The sequence below is a fragment of the Capsella rubella genome, unplaced genomic scaffold (genome assembly GCF_000375325.1).
Source record: "Capsella rubella cultivar Monte Gargano unplaced genomic scaffold, Caprub1_0 scaffold_3, whole genome shotgun sequence".
NCBI classification, from domain to species: Eukaryota; Viridiplantae; Streptophyta; class Magnoliopsida; order Brassicales; family Brassicaceae; genus Capsella; species Capsella rubella.
The window spans coordinates 4616258-4631408 of record NW_006238921.1 but is presented as its reverse complement, the minus strand read 5'-3'; the positions used below and the strand labels follow the sequence as shown (position 1 = coordinate 4631408).

Sequence of the window (15151 nt, the reverse complement as noted above, 5' to 3'; positions counted from 1 at the left end):
ACTATATACCCGATCTCAAGAGTAACATCATTAGCTTGGGGCAAGCTACGGAATCCGGGTGTGATGTTAGGATGAGAGAAGACTACTTGACTGTACACGATCGAGAAGGAAACTTATTGGTTTGAGCCATTCGATCAAGGAATCGGCTATACAAGGTGGATTTGGAGGTGGAACATATAAAATCAAAATGTCTTCAACTTGTTTCTTCTCCCACGACAGCTCCTTGGCATGCTAGATTAGGACATATTAGTTTTCAAACCATACACTCTATGGTGACCAAAGAACTGGTAGTCGGAATATCTCGCATGACAAAAGCTACGGAACCTTGTTCATCATGTTTACTTGGAAAACAAGCAAGACATGTATTCCCCAAATTCACTTCCTATCGTGCATCAAAAGTCTTGGAGCTTGTTCATGGAGACTTGTGTGGACCAATTACACCTTCCACAGCTGCGCATAAGAGGTACATTTTTGTCTTAATCGATGATCATTCACGTTACATGTGGTCCATTCTTTTGCAAGAGAAAAGTGAAGCATTCGAGAAATTTAAGATCTTCAAAGCACGGGTGGAGCAAGAAACAGGAACTTCAATCACCACTTTTCGCACAGACCGAGGAGGAGAATTCGTGTCCTTGGAGTTTCAAAATTTTTGTGAAGAAAATGGTATCACTCGACATCTCACTGCTCCATATACTCCTCAACAAAATGGAGTAGTAGAGAGGAGGAATAGAACACTTCTAGAGATGACACGAAGCAAGTTACCTTTTCCTAGTTGAGTTATGACTTAGGAATTGGATTGTGTTTAGGAGTTATCTAGATACAATTCCTATTAGAATAAGGTGTTATCTATTCTCTATATATATGAGTTATCAAAGTTGTGGTAACCTTAAGAGATTAGAGAGAGATTAAGAGTTTTAAAAGCTTAAGTTTTGAGTTATTTTCTTAAGCAAATAAAGAGAGTTATTCTTTAAATTCTTAGAATTCATAATCTTTCTCAAGTCTAGATTTGGTATCAGAGCCTAGGTCAAGATTGTGGACCTAGGGAGTGGATATGGGTTTGAGGGGGAGTATTGGAATACAAACCAATATCCCACATCGGAAGATTAGAAAGAGAAGTTTCTAATATATAAGTCAAGTCCAACTCCAATTAGTATGAGGCCTTTTGGGAATAAGCCCAATAAATCCGTGAGGGCTTGAGTTATAGTCCCAAAGCAGACAATATCATACTAATGACAAGTTGGCTTGGTTTAGAGATTCCAACAATCTTGAGGATTTTTGGTGGGCAGCAAACCGTTCTTGGGTACGAAGTCTACAGTTTTAGCTCTAATTCATGGAGGGCTATTGATGTTGAACCACCCGAGTGGTTTATATGGTCCCATCAACGCGGTGTGTCTTTGAAAGGAAATGCTTTTTTTACTGCTAAAAATCATACAACCCTTGGTGGAGCAAAGATTGAAGATATCTTACTCTGTTTCGATTTCACAACAGAGAGGTTTAGACCGAGTCTGCATCTTCCGTTTTGCTCTGATGATGCTCGAGACAATGTTACTTTATCTTGTCTCAGAGATGAGCAGCTCGCCGTGTTACATCAACGCTTGAATGCATGTCAGATAATGGAGATTTGGGTTACCAGTAAGATTGATCCCAATGCGGTGTCATGGAACAAGTTTATGAGAGAGCTCGCTGGTTATCCGGTTGACACTGAAGGTGGGAGTTTCTTCATTGACGAGGAGAAGAATGTTGCTGTGGTTTTCGATCTAGACCAATTTATACCGGCCATGGCTTCAGCTCACATGGTTGGACCTAGGAGGTACTTAAGATCTGTGATTATCGGACAAGCCCGTAGTATCGGCAAACTTGACAAGTTTGGATATTTTCATGACAAGTATTGTCTCCCTCTTGTGTGCTCTTCTTATGATCCAAGTTTAGTGCAGCTGCAATTCAACCAACAGGGCAAAAGACAAAATTATCTTATACAACCAAAAGAAAATTGAAAAAAAAAGAAAGAAGCAAAAAAAAAACAAAATGATAGAGTAGAGAGTGAGTACTAGATAGTTCAATCCCTTATTTATTTGTTTCTTGCATCTCTCCGATTTTCAATTTATTCATATCCCCCTAGACCTTTCTTGTTAAATAGCAAACTTTAATATATGCTGTCTTCTTTAACTTGCATTGAACAAAGAAATTCCATCTTCACTTTATTCATGCTACTTTTTCATTTTCACTTTGTTGATGTGGCATTTGGATTATTATGTCCCATTGCATTGTTACTGCAAACAAAACAATCTATACATGAGGAAAAAAAAAACACAAAGAGAAGAGACTGGAACTTTAGTATTGAGTAAGGAGGAAGCAATTATATACCATTGGTAATCTTCAAATTTCCCAAGCTCAACCAAGGGCTTAACACTAGGTTCACCTGGAACCGTTAATTTCCCAAGCTGCTGTTTCAGATTTCCCATGGATTCTTCTTCTTCCTTCTGTTCGTCAAACCAATCAAAAAAAAAAATCAGAGGATACATCTAATTTGGAATTTCACTTGGATTAAGGACATGTGATCGATCACTTACAGCTACCACCATGGCTGATAAAACCAAATCTCCAAGGCGTTTGGCTCTCTAAATGAGGATGTGAGTCTTTAATCTGCAGGGATAACAAGCCAGGACAGAGGAATTTGCCAGTGACGTGATGGAAACGCTAAAGTCCTTTGGAAAAAAAAAAATATATATCAGACTGAAATTAGGGTTTCTTTGATTTCAATTCAACGTAACATATTATTATTACATACATACGATACGGTTGAAGGGAAAGTAACAATATTTCGGATATAAAAAACTTATTATGTATATAAAATAAATAAAAAGAAAAAAAAATAGAAAATAGAAAATTTGGAAAGGCCTGGGCCGGCCATAACCATAAATCGATCTTTTTAGTCTCTCTGACGTCGTTGTTTGCATGTTTTGAACTGTTACGACGGTGCATGTACGGCTGGATTTGCTTTTTACATGGTCCAAAATAAGTCAAACAAAATCTCAACTGGTTCGTTCTCGTTCATATATATATAAGATCTGTATAACTTTCATATAACATATATATATATATATATAAAATACGATATGAAACGTCACTTTATTATAACAAAGAAATGACCATATGGTTTTATAGATTTTTGATATCGTGTCAGGATATTAATGATTATCCATTAGTATCAAAATCCGGATGATAAAAATTGATCGATCTGACTTTTTTTTTGTTATTTTTTGTCCTCATATGTTATATGTACGTTTTTGATGATGTCTAGTTATGGATGGATATATGTACCACACACAATACAAAATGGTCGTCCATCGATGAAAAAAGATGTTAGCAAATCGTTGACAGGAAAACAAAAATTATATAAAAATCTAAGTTTATGAAGTTAAGAGGAAAAATATTCAACCAAAAACTTTCCAAAGTAGTTATTATTTAAAGTAAATACCTATTTAGTAACAGCAAAGAAAACATACGAATGACGTAAAAAATTTCGTCAAGACTTCACATTCGAAAACATGTAAGTTTTACCTCGCAATCCTATCTCGTGACTGTTGAAAAAGGAATGTATCATTTGTTATTATCCAATTACCTAGAATAATTTCTCTCCATACCTCAAAAAGATATATAATACTCATATTATTAATTCATAAACTAACACCTAAGCTATTTGAAACACCTTTACTTGTGTAGATTTTTCTTGAAACGAACGGACGTGTAGTCAACTTTGATGCCCTGATACTTGGGTAAATTAAAGGAGCTTCTTTATTTGAGTTTTGTTAAATAATAAGTGTGAAAGAGCTTCTTGTCCGAACATAATATTCCTAGTCAACTAGCCATTCTCTAACCTCTATAATATAGACGACAAACATGTTATGGTTCTTCTTCACTCTCCAGTTCCATTCCTTCCTATTTTTCTTTGTTTTAAATATTTCACCTAACTAATCTTTTCGATATTTTATCACAAAAGATTGCATCCACCAATAATAAACGATTATATTTATACTTCCACATGGTTCGTATGGGATGGAAATGCAAATAATATATATATATATATATATATAATACAACACCTCAATTTTTAAAATCGTAATATAATTATTTTTTTCGGGGTGAGATTTGAAGTAAACATTAAAAAAAATTATGATATGATACTCATACAATCTTCTTACCAACTATGTTTCTTAAAAGGTCATTTAATAATTGTTAAATAAATCTCGTAGTGATTGAAACTATCTCATACAATGGGTATATTGGTTTAGAGTTGAAACCTAGAACTGGTATGGTCTTTTTTTGGTATGCCAAAAGACTATAAAGTTGTAAAGAAATGTGAAGCAGGATACTACAAAGGGACAAAGGTAGAGTCCAAATTTTGACTTTTCCTCTATAAATATTTAATTACGTTTTCCATTTAATCATATTGTTTAATCTCCTCACCTCATGTATGGATGGATTGGTGGAGAGTGGAGACACGTTCTTATTCACTGTTGTTGACTTCTTTACGTCCGTGTAAAACATCAAGTTCGTATTTTATAATTTATTTGTTTATAAAATATTATTGTTAGTATTATTGTTATTATGATAATAATTTATCAACATATACTTATATATATACAGTTGTCTCTTATCATTACCATCAATATAGTTAAATATACTTGTGGACATAGCCTTGTCACGATAATACGATATATAGGATGATTTAAAGACAAAAAAATTCGAGATGTTAGACACGCATAAGCATATCTTGAACGTCATATATATATATAGTCACAACTTTTATGAAATGCACTTTTGATAGCCTAAAATAGTTGACTAGCGAAATGGGGTTAAAAACATATTTACACTCGAGCATATAAAACTGAAAGAAAACATATCTGTACGTTAAGTTATAACTTACAAGTTACATCTAACCAGTGTTGTGTTTATCATGTAAACCAAAACGCTATTATTTGAGGACTATACTTTGTAAATTTGATATATCCAAGATTTTGTATGAGAAAATTACTTCTACAAGTGTATAACCTTTTAGCCGTAAAAAAAGAGTTTATACAATACGATTTCGTTTTGTTTTTCTTCAATCTATTTTGTTAATTTTATTACCTTTATTTTATTGTATTTGTCGATTTTGTATGATCACCAATGACAAAAATATAGTATTCCAAATTTATATTAAATATTGACGAATGAACATGTTTTAGATGTCTGACTTATGGCAGTATATTACATTCATTATTTGACATTAAACCCAAAGAGACAAGAAAACTTTATTAACAAATATAATATTCATTTTTTCGATAATTACAAGGCTTGCCCTCCCCCTTTGTCTATAAATTTGGCTTGATCTTTATTCCTTCAAACAAAAACCAAACCAGAAAGAAATCTAAAAAAAAAAAGAAACACAATGACCAAAGAAGTTTGCTCAAACATTGGACTTTGGTTATTATTGACGTTACTTATTGGTAACTATGTCGTCGATCTTGAAGCCTCGCACCATGTCTACAAGAGACTTTCCCAAAGCACTAACACCAAATCTCCTTCCGTAACCCAGCCCTACCGGACCGGTTTCCATTTTCAACCCCCAAAAAATTGGATGAACGGTATGACTAAAATGCTATGTCAAACCTCAATCTCTAAAGTGTCAGAATATTGTTTTCATTACTCTCTAACATTTGTCTTGTTCTTTTCCTTCTGGTTCGTCCTTGGACAAAATGGATTGATCATTGGTCGTGATGAGCAGATCCTAATGGTTAGTTTTCTTCTTCTCATCTTTAGTATTTTTTTTAAAAAAAAGACTTTTAGTCAACTCTTCATATCCAATAGACAGATCATTTTCCCTAGAAAGTCGTATTTTTATTATTTTATAAAAACATTGATTACATCAATAAGTCAGCAAACCAACCGTATATTTGATTTTTCTAATGTATTGGTCGACCTTATGTTACGCTGCATGCACGTTCCTTTTATATTATCCCTATGATTAATAAAAAAAATATATATGCACACAGGGCCTATGATATACAAAGGAATATATCATCTATTCTACCAATGGAACCCCAAAGGAGCCGTGTGGGGTAACATAGTGTGGGCTCATTCCACATCAACAGATTTAATCAATTGGGAACCACATCCTCCAGCTATCTTCCCATCTGCACCCTTCGATATTAACGGATGCTGGTCCGGTTCTGTTACAATTCTCCCCAGCGGCAAACCGGTTATCCTCTATACCGGGATTGACCCCAAGAACCAACAGGTCCAAAACATAGCCGAGCCTAAGGATCTCTCCGATCCTTATCTCCGAGAATGGAAAAAGTCTACGTTGAATCCCTTGATGGCTCCTGACGCTGTTAACGGAATCAACGCCAGCTCGTTCCGTGACCCGACCACCGCGTGGCTAGGCCAAGACAAGAAATGGAGAGTGATCATCGGAAGCAAGATCCACCGCCGTGGGCTAGCGATCACTTACACCAGCAAAGACTTTCTAAAATGGGAAAAGTCTCCTGAGCCGTTGCACTACGACGACGGAAGTGGTATGTGGGAATGCCCTGATTTTTTCCCGGTGACGAGGTTTGGCTCTAACGGCGTGGAAACGTCTTCGTTTGGTAAACCTAACGAGATTCTAAAGCACGTGTTGAAAATAAGCTTGGACGATACGAAACATGACTATTACACGATCGGTACGTACGACCGGGTTAAAGACAAATTCGTACCGGACAGTGGTTTTAAGATGGACGCTTCGGCTCCAAGATACGATTACGGGAAGTATTATGCGTCGAAAACGTTTTATGATTCGGCCAAGAACCGGAGAATCTTGTGGGGTTGGACTAACGAGTCCTCGTCCGTTGAGGATGATGTTGAGAAAGGCTGGTCCGGTATTCAGGTAATTATTTTTATACTATTAAATTGAGTACACAGTGAATATAATTTGTTAGAGATCGAATCAAAATTTTGGTTTCTTTCTTGAACAGACGATTCCGAGGAAAATATGGCTTGATCGATCAGGGAAACGATTGATTCAGTGGCCGGTTAGGGAAGTTGAAAGATTACGTTCGAAACAAGTCAAAAACTTACGCAACAAAGTTCTAAAGTCAGGATCTAGGCTTGAAGTCTATGGTGTGACAGCTGCACAGGTTTGATTATTGTAAACTATATCAAAATCAAATTGGTATTAGAGAATTAATTTGGTTTCTAAAAAAGTCATGTGATTGTTCAGGCGGATGTGGAGGTTTTATTCAAAGTGAGAGACTTGGAGAAAGCGGATGTGATAGAACCAAGTTGGACTGATCCGCAGTTGATTTGTAGTAAGATGAATGTGTCGGTTAAGTCTAGTTTTGGTCCATTCGGGTTAATGGTTTTCGCATCAAAGAACTTGGAAGAGTACACATCTGTTTACTTTAGAATCTTCAAATCCCGTCAAAACAGCAGTAAATACGTTGTGGTCATGTGTAGTGACCAAAGCAGGTACGTTTCTTTGATTATGATGCCGATTATATACATTAAAATTTAGATACTATTTTTTTGTCGCAAATATTTATAATATATTTCCAACAGGACTCACAGATATAGATCTAAAACTTTGAAATAAAATATCCAAAACTTGACTTTTTGATTATGTGGAAACTGGGACAGATCTTCACTGGAGGAAGATAATGACAAAACTACTTACGGAGCTTTTGTGGATATCAATCCATACCAACCAATATCCCTCAGAGCCTTGGTAATTAAAAGTTTCCATTTCACAAATATATAGTTGCATGCATATATAAATTTATACTATATGTTCACACTTATAAGAAAATATTATAAAGGCATGCAAAACTATATGATGTTCAACTATTCATTCTAGAATCAAGGGGAATGTTTTGATTGTAGATTTTTCTTTAAAAAGTTTTTGGTATATGTTGTTGTTGGTGTTGTAGATTGATCATTCAGTAGTGGAGAGTTTCGGTGGAAAGGGGAGAGCATGCATTACCTCGAGAGTGTATCCAAAACTGGCAATAGGGAAAAGTACACATCTCTTTGCTTTTAATTATGGATCTCAAAGTGTTGATGTCTTAAACCTAAATGCTTGGAGCATGAACTCTGCCCAAATCAGTTGATGATCACGTAAGGCGGAGATAGATACACATGTAAACACACACATTCATGATATATGTTTATCTCCATTTATTGAGCATTCATATGAGTAGATTTTGGAGAGATCTTTATATGGTCCACTTTGTTTGGTTGTCAAAAAAAGGCTATATATGTGACATTTTATTTGACTTATTGACTTATTATAGTTTTGTTTCCACTGTTTAAAAAATTAGAATTCTGTTGTCGGTAGTCAATATCTTCCAAGTTCTGACGAACGTGAATAGTGGACTTTATACAAATAGATAACCCTGTGCACGAAGCGAATATTCGGAAAATTTGTGATATTTGTTATTTGTTTTGCCTCGACTGAATAGTTGATTTTGTTATTTGCTTCGATTTGTAAATTTTCGAGTATTCGGAACTTCGAATATTCGAATATTTTTCGTAATATTTGCGAATTACTTGCTTCAATTCGCTTCGACCCATCTAATTTTTTTTTAAAAACAAATAACATATAGTACATAAATATAAAATGCAAAATATGAAATATTAGAGGTTTTTATTTGACATGTTTTCAAAATAAGAAGAAAATTTAACCACCGTTCATAGAATTCTCACATTTAATTTTTAATAATAATTTTTATAGTAAAGTTTTATTTGCTTAAAAACAACATTTAGCACAAAAAAAACCCAACGAGCCAAAATATAATAATTTGAATAATAAATCTATCAGATATATACCCAAATCTATAAATACACATATTATATATATTATATAATAATTTATATTTATACATATATATAAATATACGAATCGAAGCGAATATTCGGCATTAAAAAATCAATATTTGTTATTTGCTTCGGTTTTTACGAATACTAGATTTTCATATTTGTTTCGGTTCAATATCTTATAGATATTTGAATTTTTCGAATCGAATCGAAACGAATATCGAAGCGAAGCGAATCTAACGAATATTTTGCCCAGGGCTACAAATAGATATATATACAAGTACAATTTTATTACGATCAACTTGAGCGGTTTGGCCCAAACTAAATGTAAATGACAACGTACACTTGTGAGGATGTGTATTGGTGTATTATGCAATATGTGTACGTACGAGTAAAACCAGTATAAAATATTAGGTTTTAAACCAACACTTGTATTTTTTTTCTTTTATGCCCAATGGTTAATCATTGTTCAGTTTATTCCAACATTAAGTAAGCTTAACGACTGACCGAATTTATAACACTAGACCATCACTAGAGACTATAGAGTAGAGATGCCACCCTAATTTTAATTTATTACAACCGAGCTAATTGTCAGACTAGTTTTCTTGATCTGAACGGCAACATATATTTTAGGGTAAGCAACAACTTGATGTCAATAGATCTGGTCAACTAATCAAACCTCGATTGGTTAAGCGATCCGACCATCTCGACCGTCCGAGTTTCAACGGATACTAATCCAACTCCCTCATGACTCATGACCCGCCTAAAAATGAACCATTAAATTATGGGAGAGCATCATATTGCATGGTAGTTTACTAGTATCGTATTTTTTCCAACAGCTAAGGCTAATTAAAATAGTTGTCGTTTAGTGAACCTATGGCTCTAGATATAGAATACGTGCGTGATATTGTAGCCAGAGGAAATGATCGGCTTGATCTGGTTTGTGTCCACTTTGGTGTAATAATTCTCGCCTCCAAAAACTTGGAAATTAAAGTACACAACTATCTCTCGTTCGAAATCTTCAAGCAATAGTGATGATTAGGACATGTGCACTAAAAGCATGCAGCGACCATTCTTTTTTTTTGTATTTTCATATGTATCAGAATTTTCACAGTCATTAGCCAAAGAAACCTTCCCAAATTCAAATTAATCAAAAAAAAAATTATGTTACTGTTAATAATCTAATCTACTTAGAATTTGATAAAGTTGATGAAGAAATCAAATGTATAACTCCGTACTCCGTAGTAATCAAAATACATTATCGGAAATTCTGTAGTATTTTCCATTCAGAAACAACTATTTGAATAAGTTGGCCTAGTTATATAACCATTTGTGTCCAGAACCCGTGTGCCTCTACACAAATACTTAAACGTTCAGTTGTTATAACAAATGGATTATGGGTAGCACAAGCACGTTAACATATAAAAGTGTGATATTTTTAAAAAGACCCATTACTATGCAAAAAAAAAAAAAAAAAAAACAAAAAATCCCATCAAACATGATTAGGAGAATGTGATAATCATAGGGGAGAGACTTAGTGGAGCGATCTCACTTTGAGGATATTTTGATCTTGTCTTTCTACGTTGAGTTCTAATAGAGAGTTCAAGAAGAGTCACGTGTCATTTTACTAGTAGGTACAATCCTATTCAATTTCAATTTGGCTTCTCAATCTATCTTTTTCCCTGTTATAGATTGAACATTTCAATAGTAGAGAACTATAGATGGTGCGTGGGGGGAGGCAAAGCATGCATAAACACCAAAACTGTATTTCCAAAGCTGGCAACAGGGAGAAAATGTACATTTTCGTTGCTTTTTTAAACAGATGAGATCAACAGTGTTGTTTATTTTACACCGCATCAATGAATGATGAGACACTGATATTCATATAAAGTGATATTACTGAGTGGGAAATATTTGCAATTATGAGACGGACAAAAAGGCTATGAGAGATTTGGAACATTCCTGAATCCTGACTGAGATTATACCTATTTTGGATTGAGATTATAGAATCTAATACATGGACCACCACCTCAAGCACGCACCAAAGACCTTCACTGCCTATAAATTTGGCATTTTCATAAGTAAAACTCAAACATAAGCAGAAAAATAAATAAACTAGTAGAGTGCAATGGCTAATACACTTTGGTATAACATTGCCATTTTCTTGTTGATCTCGTCGTTTCTTGCTGACAATGCTGTTGTTGTTCTTGATGCCTTTCACCACGTCCCCAATAAGATCAAGAACCAACCTTACCGAACCGGTTACCACTTCCAGCCTCCTAAAAATTGGATGAACGGTATTATTGAATATTAACTATCCGACATGTTAAAATTTATTTCGCTTGGTTATTTTTTATTTTTATTTCTCCATACTTTGTATACATTATTTGTATCTTGTCTTCTAATATTTTTTGTATATGTTGGGGCCTTGTTTCAAATGCTACAAGATCCTAATGGTGAGTTACTTGTTCTCTACCTCAATAGTCAATATTATTTTAGGAATTAAGTAAATATATGTAAGCATATAATACATTACGTATGTGTTTATTGGACAGGGCCTATGGTATACAAAGGAATCTACCATCTATTTTACCAATGGAACCCAAACGGCGCCGTCATGGAAGTTAACGATACTGTATGGGGTCACGCCACATCAACGGATCTCATCAACTGGATCACACATTCTCCAGCCATCAAACCATCTCGACCGTCCGATATTAACGGATGCTGGTCCGGCTCCGTCACGATTCTCCCCGATGGCAAACCCGTAATTCTCTACACAGGCAACGACCGTTATAACCGTCAGGTCCAAAACTTAGCGAAACCCAAAAACCTCACCGATCCATATCTCCGGCACTGGACAAAATCTCCGGAAAACCCCCTCGTGACACCTAACGCCGTCAACCACATCAACTCCACCGCGTTTCGCGACCCAACCACCGCGTGGATAGGCCGTGATGGCCAATGGCGTATAACCACAGGTAGTCAAGAAGGTCGGCGTGGATTAGCGATTCTACACACGAGCCGCGATTTCGTAAGATGGAAGAAATCTCCAAAACCTCTTCACTACCATGACGGCACCGGAATGTGGGAATGCCCTGATTTTTTCCCGGTGGCGAGAAGTGATTCACACGGCGTTGATACGACAACGTTTAGAGAAAAGATGATAAAGCACGTGCTTAAAGTTAGCTTATCAGATACGTATTTTGATTATTACACAATTGGGACGTACGACCAAGTAAGAGATGTCTACGTCCCGGACAATGGTTTTGTTCAGGACAAAACGGCTCCGAGGTACGATTACGGCAAATTTTACGCGTCGAAGACATTTTACGACTCGGTTAATCAACGGAGGATTTTGTGGGGATGGGTTAACGAATCGTCGCCGGAGAAGGACAATGCCAATAAGGGCTGGGCCGGTTTACAGGTGATCAAAACCGGCTATGATTTTAACATTTTGTCTACGTACGCAAATTTAGGCGTAACTAACCGATAATTGTGGTGAATTAATTAGGCTATTCCTAGGAAAGTATGGCTTGGTGAATCAGGAAAGAGATTGGTGCAATGGCCGGTTAAGGAAATAGAGAGGTTACGTACAACGCAAGTCAAGTGGGGTAACAAAGTTTTGAAAGGAGGAGGAACGGTCATGGAGGTTCATGGTGTCACAGCCTCACAAGCAGATGTAGAGGTTTTCTTTAAAGTGAGTGGTTTAGACTTAGAGAAAGCAGATGTGATTGAACCAGGCTGGACCGACCCGCAAATGATTTGCAGCCTGAAGAATGCATCATCAGGTTTAGGTCCATTTGGTTTAATGGTTATGGCTTCCAAGAACTTGGAAGAGTACACGTCTGTCTATTTCAGAATCTTCAAAGTTCGTGAGGATAGTAAGGAGCACGTTGTGGTCATGTGCAGTGACCAAAGCAGATCGAGTTTAGAGAAAGGGAATGATAAGACAACATATGGTGCTTTTGTGGATATCTCTCCTTATCAGACACTCTCTCTCAGGACTTTGGTGAGTCCACTTATCATTACCACAAGAACTTTAACAAATAGTGAATTTAGTAATTTGAGATTCTTTTGTTAATGAGTATTTTTTTTTTTTTGCTTTTATGTTGTAGATTGATAATTCAATAGTGGAGAACTTCGGTGGGAAAGGGAAAGCATGTATTACTTCAAGAGTTTATCCAAAATTGGCAGTAGGAGAAAGAACACATCTCTTTGCTTTTAACAAGGGATCTCAGAATGTTGATGTTTTAAGCCTAAGTGCTTGGAGCATGAAGTCTTCTCTCTAAATTCAGTTCTTGAGATATATGTATTGAGAGAGATTCTTGAAACTCTTGGTGTATCTGAAATAAATAAATTAGAGAATATGAAGCTCCTCTTTCAATTTTCAAACTCTGTTGAAACAAGTCTTCTCTTCTTGTTAGTCACTCTTCTCATCATCATCATCATCATCATCATCATCATCATCACAATCGTCCTCATCAACAAGAGCCTCTCCAGTAAACCATGAAACCGCATGAGGGATTAGTTTATCTCGGATTGTCACACTGTAAAACCGAAAAAACAATAGTTAAGAAAAACATTTCTTGAATATCTACAATGTCAGAAAATGTGAGACAGTAAGCTTACGCAATGTCATAGTCTTGGTCCATCAGGTTTTGGAGTTCTTCCGTCTGCAAACATTTGAAAATTGATATTTAGCTGAAGAAGACACCATTGGTTCAGTATCAAATTCAGAATCAAAAGAGAGAAGGTAGTCTAACCATAACGGTATCAAAATCATCGTAATCGTCGACTTCATCAATCTCAGGAATCTCTGGTGGCTTGAAGAAATTGAAAAAGCTCTCACAGTTTTCTGTTTTGGTCATGGGAATGCTGTTGACCTTCTTTGACCCTTTCTTTGCTTTCTTCTTCACAACAACCTTGTGAGTCAAACATTTACCTGGACACCATTCTATGTCCGTTCTACACATCACAAATAAGAGACTGAGTTTCAGATCAGGGAAAAACTAAAACCAAGTAAAATGAGGATGATTAGTTACCCAATCACTTTCTCAAGAACAGGACCATCTTCATCGGTCACATGGTAAGTTTTGGAGAGAACCGAGTTCTTGAAGTAAGGATTAGGGTCAAAGAGAAACTCCAGCTTGAAATTTCTAGAATTGCCTTCAACTCTGCAAGATCTAATGTCTTTAAGATACTTCAGTGCTGCCTCATCTCTTTCGGTTATCTTCATAAACCAAAACAAATACTACATTTACAATCTATTTAATGACAATATGAACACACAGCTCCCAGTAAAAGGCAATCGAATCATGGACCTCATTTGCGAGCATTTCGTTAGTTTTCATTGCAATCAACCAGAAATTGGGCACTCCTTCTTTCTCTGCTTCAGCTTCAACCACACCATTCACAATTTCATACCTCTGCAAATTCCCAATAGGTCTTAGTTAAGAAACCAAGTGTATAATACTGACAGGGAATATGAAAACTCTAAACTTGTTACCTTAGCGAAAAGTGGCTTGTAGAGATTATCGTATGCTGCCTCCAATGCAGCTTTTTCCGCAAGAAACTTCTCTTCGAGTTCATCGTGTTTAACCTGAAAATTTACACAACATTTACAAAACAGAACATTAAATCTCTCTGCAAGATATAGTTTATTTTGAGACCGTCGATTTGACTATACCTGAATGTCCTTGAGGAACAGAACACGTTTGGTAACTTTAGGAGAGAGTTTTTTCACATCAAAGGTTCGCTTTAGGTTCTGTAAGTTAATTAACACCCAAAAAGATCATAAAACAGAGGAAATATAAAAGAAACTACTGTTACGAGATTTTATCAACGATATGAAGTAACTTGCCTTAATATCCTCAAGAAAAGCAAAACCCTCTGGCGAAAGGTCTGAAAAGCATAATGGTTTGTTAGTTATTGTTCCTTGTTGATCGAGAAAGTAAAACAGGGGATTTACTTGAGACCGAAGTTAAATCAGAGAAGGTTGAGTTTTGGTCGGACTATCCAAAGATTCAATGTTTTCCAGAGAATTAGAAGGTAAATTTTAGGAAGGAAACATAAAACAATAAGAGTTAAGTTTCTGAAATTACCTAAGGCGGGAACGGTAGAGAGATCAGAGGAATCGCCACAGTTATTATCTGTTTTGATGGATTTGATGCTGTCCTCGGTGCTCATGTTTTCGATTCTGTATATGGAAAAAGGCTTCGTTGTATTGTATTGTATCGTGAGAAACAGAAAAATTTCCAGAAGAAAGCCAGAAGATGAGGACGATGGAGAAAGGAAGGAGGAGAAGACTTCGCGGCTT

At 35.8% G+C, this 15151-nt stretch overlaps 4 protein-coding genes across 7 annotated transcripts in view; 3 read left to right on the top strand and 1 right to left on the bottom strand.

The window, feature by feature from the left end:
- Positions 1 to 2166, top strand: part of LOC17891060 (F-box/kelch-repeat protein At3g13680) — a 5168-nt gene extending 3002 nt beyond the window's left edge. The window contains exon 2 of one of the 2 annotated variants that reach the window (XM_006298345.2): positions 1262 to 2166. In XM_006298345.2, the coding sequence (XP_006298407.2) occupies positions 1262 to 1994 (733 nt within the window). In that variant the 3' untranslated portion in view covers positions 1995 to 2166. The remainder of the gene's footprint in view (positions 1 to 1261) is intronic. The other variant, XM_023786609.1, reaches the window with a different exon arrangement.
- A 3217-nt stretch (positions 2167 to 5383) lies between these two features.
- On the top strand, positions 5384 to 8313 carry LOC17891077 (beta-fructofuranosidase, insoluble isoenzyme CWINV1). Its single transcript, XM_023785758.1, has 7 exons — positions 5384 to 5627; positions 5768 to 5776; positions 6036 to 6907; positions 6996 to 7157; positions 7241 to 7488; positions 7657 to 7744; positions 7947 to 8313. The coding sequence occupies exons 1-7, from the start codon at positions 5432 to 5434 to the stop codon at positions 8124 to 8126; spliced, it is 1755 nt and encodes a 584-aa protein (XP_023641526.1). The 5' UTR covers positions 5384 to 5431; the 3' UTR covers positions 8127 to 8313.
- Positions 8314 to 10960: 2647 nt separating this feature from the next.
- On the top strand, positions 10961 to 13197 carry LOC17893479 (beta-fructofuranosidase, insoluble isoenzyme CWINV5). 3 transcript variants are annotated; one of them, XM_023786385.1, is made up of 5 exons: positions 10961 to 11129; positions 11280 to 11288; positions 11388 to 12259; positions 12347 to 12844; positions 12951 to 13197. In XM_023786385.1, exons 1-5 carry the CDS (start codon positions 10961 to 10963, stop codon positions 13122 to 13124), a joined length of 1722 nt encoding a protein of 573 aa, XP_023642153.1. In that variant the 3' UTR covers positions 13125 to 13197. The 3 variants fall into 3 exon arrangements, with proteins under 3 accessions (XP_023642153.1, XP_006297319.1, XP_023642154.1); XM_006297257.2 differs by lacking the exon at positions 11280 to 11288; XM_023786386.1 differs by lacking the exon at positions 11280 to 11288 and having other exon boundaries at positions 11379 to 12259.
- On the bottom strand, positions 13070 to 15021 carry LOC17893891 (nucleosome assembly protein 1;4). The gene is made up of 9 exons (XM_023786387.1): positions 14937 to 15021; positions 14696 to 14736; positions 14522 to 14599; positions 14342 to 14434; positions 14157 to 14261; positions 13878 to 14065; positions 13599 to 13800; positions 13465 to 13508; positions 13070 to 13382 (listed from the first exon to the last, which is right to left on the bottom strand). The coding sequence occupies exons 1-9, from the start codon at positions 15019 to 15021 to the stop codon at positions 13256 to 13258; spliced, it is 963 nt and encodes a 320-aa protein (XP_023642155.1). The 3' UTR covers positions 13070 to 13255.
- Between the last annotated feature and the right edge of the window lie 130 nt (positions 15022 to 15151).